Here is a 6,106-nt window from a genome sequence, read left to right as displayed (position 1 = left end):
GAGGAGTTCAGTGTGGGCACATACCATACTCCAGCTGTAGCCTCCCACAAGGTAAATGCTGTCATCAAGCACTGCACAGCCAGGACCACTTCGACCCTCCAAAATGGGAGTTTGGAGAATATTCCATTGGTCACCTTTTGGGTCATAGCATTCCACGAGCATTACATCAAGGTGGGAGAAACCTAAGTGACATATCAGAATGGAATCACAAAAGAATAAACTCTTGGGGTCTCAATTTAAGGCTAGGGTTCCTTTTTAAAAAAAGATGTAGAGCCAAGAAGCAGATCACTGTGTCCTTGAAGACACAAATGTATAAATTTACTGGTGAAATTAGGTGATATGTCAGAAGGGCCTAAAACAAACAAACAAACAAACAAACAAACAAACAAACAAACAATTCAACTCTGGATGTTTCCGATTAATTCAAAGCAAGAATATCTGACTAGATTGGTAAAGAGTCATTGGTTGACTATATGGGGGGTATAGACCTTATTAAAAAATGGCTTATTAAATCCTTTTTAATGCAGAAAGCTACAAAGTTAATATAAAATATATTGATGTAAAGGAATGGTGTATGGATTGAAATGAAGAAGCACCAGTGAAAGAGAAAAAGAATGAAAAAGGAAGAGTTGCAGCAGTAAAGATAATCCTCTTCCATTGAGGAGAGCTCCAAGATGAGCCACAGACTTAGACTAGGAAAATGACATTTTGGATGGAATATGAACTTGGAAATATTTACATAAAAATTATACGTCTCCAGGCTTTATTATATTTAGGGATAAATATGTATTATGTAAAATAGAAAAATGTCTATGTCTAACACATTTTTTAACATGTATCCAATTAAAAATAAGTGCACAGATGGGTCTTATCTACCATATTCAGATGGCGTGTTTCTCATTTAGTTCAATTTCAAGGATCATGGAAGGTCATAGCTAGAGGAGAATTTAGAGACCAACTATACCAGTTTCTTCATTTTCAGATTAGGAAATTGAAGCCCGATCTATGCTATTGAGAATGTTATTAAGATAACATTATTGGTTATTAAGATAACATTCTCAATAGCATAGATCTCTCTGCTTTCCTGTCATATTCAGTTGTTATAGTCATGGCCATAAAGTTACATACATGCACGTACACTACAAAAAATTGTAGGCATATACAAAGATGGAAAAGGGAAGGAGCCAAAACATGGCTCTAAAAACACTTTGCTTTAAAAAAGTTTTTTATTTAAAAAAGTAAATAGAAAAAGTTTGAGAATCATAGATGATTCTTAAAAGAGATAATTCTAAATTTAGACATGAAATTCTAAGTGTTTAAGAAAAATCATGTAGTAGTTTCTTTATGCAGCTATGACTAAAGTTTTTATGATTACTACAGAAAACAATTTTCTGGAAAAAAATCCATTACTATAACTTTGGTGATAAGGAATAATTTATTTCACTGAATTCATTGTTCTAACAAATTGTGCTTTTTCGGTTATTAATGCTTTCATTTTTATTTTCTGTAGACATCATTATTCATTTCCTTAATGTGTGTGGTAACTTGAAAATAATCCTATCTGCAGAGAAGCCAAAATAAATGCTTGCCCAAGGGTACTGGTAATTTACACAGAGTAGATTTTATTTGGTTAACATGTTCTTTACTCGGTTAACTATGATTATCTAACGAGAAACCCCCCTTAGCAAGAAATATGAGATGCAAATGTTATTGTGATTTTGAAAAAAAAGACCTTTCAAATGATTTCCTCCAATTGCATACAAGCGATCATTCATTACAGCCAAAGTGTGGATGGCGCGTTTTGTGTTCATATCTTGTTTTCGAGCCCAGACATCCATTACAGGGTCATAGCAATATAGCCATGGGACATATTCTCCATTGTGTACACCCCCTGTGAATTAAACATATACATACAAGTCAAGAAAGTGCCTTGGAATTGAACTTTGTAACAGAAAATAGAGGAATGACTTGCCTGAAATGTATATTTTCCCATTGTGCACTGCTCCTGCATGAGCTGCCAGAGGCTGTGGCAAAGAGGACACATAACGCCATTCGTTTGTTTCTAGATTATAACACTCCACACTGGACAAATAGCCGGTTTCATTCCTTCCACCAATAACGTATAAATGTTTGTCCAACCGACATGCATAGAAACTGGCTCTTCTACAATGAAAACAACAACCCATGATAAATCATAAAAGAAGCCCAGTTAGTCAGGGAAAGGAGGTACATTCTGCTTCAGAAAGGGTTGCAAACCTTTGGAAATTACACTTAGCTACCTTCTAAATCTGAGACTTTATACAGTAATCATATGCATTGCCCATTCTGTTTAACATTTTTGAAAGTAAAGGAACAATAGAGAAGCAATTTACCAACTCTTTGTTTCAGCTCTTTTTATCTGGCTTTTGATATACTGTTAAAATGTTCACTAATGTTTGGGATATTTGGTACCCTGTATGGATATCAGCTCAGTAAGACAAGGTGAAAAATGAGGTAGATAATGTAACAATAATAAATTATCTTGACATTCACTTTCTTTATGGTCCTTCAAGGGTCATTGTTCCCAATTTATAAGAGAACTACATCATCAAAATTTTTCTTCAATTATCATTTTTCCTCCCCCCACTCCCCACGACAGTACTATCACAAATAGAGAAACTTTTGTGAACTGAGTATAGTGTTGAAATTTTGCTGTTATATAACCAATTATAGGAATTTTGTCTATGTAACTTTTCGTGTTGATTCTTACAAAGCTGTAGGATATCTTTTTAGTTTCTTTTCAAGAGAGGCTATTTATTAAATTATCTCACTATGCCATCAAAGGCAAAAGACACACAAACTGCGTTGAAAGGATTGGAGACAAGGAGGCCAATTCTGAGGTAGACCAAAATCTGGGAGTGAGATATTGAGGACCTAAATTAGAGTTCTAGAGAAATACAGGGAAAGGAGTGGTGAAAAGAAAATTTCAGAGGAAAATGTAAGACTTGGTAACTAATAAGATATGAGAGTCGAGGGAGAATAAAGTTTCAAAGAGGACTCAAAAATTTGGAATTGGGACGACTAGGTTGAAATCTAAAGCAAGTCCTTGATTCCTTGCTTCTTTTTTTCTTCTCATTGATGCTACCAGAATTATATATTCATAAGGATAACATACAGTCCAATACTGAAAAAGTACAATTGTTAAGTGCCAAGCCTCTCAGAGAATATATTTTATGTTTGATGAATTAATGGTCTTCACAAAATTTGATGTCGAGGCTCTTGGTCGATGTCAATAGCAAGATGAGGAGTTATAGAAATTTTTATCAAGTAAACCTATATGATTTAGAGATTTTCCAAGTTGTGCTTACAAAGAGCCCAAACCCTATATAGCATCTATGTAGCATCCTGATTAATACTTTGGTCTCTGGAAACAGATTGCTTGGCTCTATAATTTATTGGGTGTGTGGACTTTGACACATTATTCAACCCCTCTCAGCCTCGGATTACTCATCTGTAACATGGGGATGATGATGGTACCTTCCTCACAGGGTTACCTGCAAATACACATCTCAGGTAAAGTGCTTATCATAGTGTCTAGCATTTTGTTCATGCTCAGAAACCACTAGTTAATATTACCTGCATGAGAATTTTTTAAAAACCAGTCATCAAGATGTTTGCATATAAACTTTTCCTAATAATATTTTAAGTGATGACTAAATTCTTTAACATTTATTTGGATGGTTTATTACCATGTAGATATAGTATATGTTATATAGATGGTGATGTATTCAGTTTTATTTTATTATTTCTAGCTTTATGGAAGTACAATTGACAAATAAAATTGCAATATACTTAAAGCGTACAATGTGATGATTTAATATATGCATACATTATGAAAGGATTCTAACCATCAAGATAACCAACATTCTGTCACCTGACATGGTTATCCCCCAGATTTTGGGGGGAGGGGTGAGAACACTTAAGATCTACTCTCAGCAAATTTCAAGCATAAAATTGAGTATTATTAACTATAGTCACCATGCTGTACATTAAATCTTCATAACTTATTCATCTTACAAGTGAAATTTTGTACCTTTCGACAAACTACTACCCATTTCCCCTGCCCCTCGTTCCTGGCAGCCACCATTCTATTCTATACATCTTTAAGTTCAATATTTTTTTAGATTCTACATATAAATGATATCATACAGTGTTTGTCTTTTTCCATCTTGTTTATTTCACTTAGCATAATGACTTTCAGTTTTATCCATGTTGTCACAAATGGCAGGATTTCCTTCAATTCTATGTCTGAATAACATTCCATTGTAAATATACACCGTGTTTTCTTTATACATTTATCTGTTGACAGACACTTATGTCGTTTTCACATCTCAGCTATTGTGAGTAATGCTACAATAAACATGGTAGAGTACAGCTATCTCTTCAAAATACTGATTTTAGTTCCTTTGGACATATATGCAGAAGTGAGATTGCAGGATCATATGGTTTGGGTATTTTTTATAGTCCTGAAATTAGCATTATGAATAATTTTAGAGTAATATTTTGGCTATGTTTGTTTTTTACTATATTTTCTTGATGCTTTAAAAAAATATGTGCTGTGTAAAATTCAGAGGGATGATGAAGAACAATGATGGAAGAAAGAGGAAGGAAAAAGTAGAAAGGAGAATAAAGAGCAGGAAGGACAGATTTCATAAAGTAAGGGTTTATGAAGTGTTGTTAAATTGGGCCTATGTCTTCTGAGGGGTCCATGAAGCTCTTTGGAAATTATAATAAAATTATACACACACACACACACGCACATATGTTTTGCACATGTGCATTTTGGGAAGAATATAGAGAAAGATTTTGGAGAAAAATTTTAATCAGATTATCAAAGAAATGCAAACCTAAAAAAAATGGAATTTTTTGGTATAGAGTAAAAACTCATTAAAATATAAAATTAGGTTTAAAAACAATTGCAGGATGTGGTTCCATAGTGTAGCGGTTAGCACTTCTGTTTTACACGCAGAAGGTCCTGGGTTCACTCCCCAGTGGAGCCACAGTCCATGGTCTACGGCCATGCCACCCTGAGCAAGCCCGATGTCTGATCTCGTGAAGCTAAGCGGGGTCGGGTCTGGTTAGTACTTGGATGGGAGACCACCTAGAAAGACCAAGTGCTTAGGCATAAATAATAAAAATAAATAAAAACAATTGCAAAATTAAGTGTATACAGATGGACTACTGGTTCCTTTCATTTCTCTAGCTAAGTTTCAATTACTCTCTTATAGAATATGATAGGTCAAAGTTATTTTACTAGTGCTTTTACCTCCTCAGTTAAAATGTTTCATTGAAAAGACTGACACATGTCTGGAAAAGCCTGTACATAGATATTTCTTTGTACCGTTGACATGAGGGTGGGTCGGTGTCCCTCTTCCGTATGACTCTATGACAGGTCTTGGAGCCTCTGAAATAATTAATGGGCCATTTAAAAATAATTGAACTATGTGGGTTGTAAGGTGGTGAGTTCTATGCATTATATATTGGTCTAGAAGAGAAAATGCCCATTAGCATGAAAAACCTCTTAAAATTTGGATAGTGGAAGATAAGAGAAGGCTCTTTATTTTGTAGCGTGAACTCCTTTTATCTAGTCTAAATTTCATCTTTCTCACTTTTCCTGATCTGGCTCCTTCCTTCCTCACTGTGACACTGAGTTAGTCTGTCAGAACTTGCTCTTTTTAGCTGAAGCATTCTAAATTTAATGCTCCATGTGTACTCCTAGCTTTATCCACACAGTGTCACTGTTAGGATCTAAATGGAAAAAAAAAATCAGTAGGTTTTGCTTCCTGATAAAAGTGCATTTTTATGTAGAAAATTCCAATAGAGAAGATTCTGAGTCTCTGCCTTTATTCCCTTGCATGTTCAAAGTGAGAATTCATGAAATGCGTTATAGAAACACTGGTTAATGGTCTGTCTGCAACTGTGAACATTTGCTCGAGGCTAAAGTCTTTCCATAGCAGGTCTCTCTTGAGAATGCTCCCTGCCCTGCCTCTCCACATGAAGAGCATACCTGGTTTTTCTATTTAAGCTATTTTTGGAAAAGTAAGTTACGACTATTAAAGATTCCTTC

General features: G+C 34.8%; 1 protein-coding gene across 1 annotated transcript in view; it reads right to left on the bottom strand.

Moving 5' to 3' along the window:
* Positions 1-6,106, bottom strand: part of KLHL14 (kelch like family member 14) — a 119,325-nt gene that overhangs the window by 29,686 nt on the left and 83,533 nt on the right. Inside the window, exons 5-6 of the mRNA XM_023532092.1 lie at positions 1,733-1,891; positions 25-182 (exon numbers count right to left, since the gene is read on the bottom strand). Coding sequence (XP_023387860.1) covers positions 25-182; positions 1,733-1,891 — 317 coding nt within the window. The remainder of the gene's footprint in view (positions 1-24; positions 183-1,732; positions 1,892-6,106) is intronic.

Source organism: Pteropus vampyrus, unplaced genomic scaffold, assembly GCF_000151845.1.
Source record: "Pteropus vampyrus isolate Shadow unplaced genomic scaffold, Pvam_2.0 Scaffold3, whole genome shotgun sequence".
NCBI lineage: Eukaryota > Metazoa > Chordata > Mammalia > Chiroptera > Pteropodidae > Pteropus > Pteropus vampyrus.
Note: the sequence above shows the minus strand (reverse complement) of the source record. Positions and strands in the feature narration are given on the sequence as shown.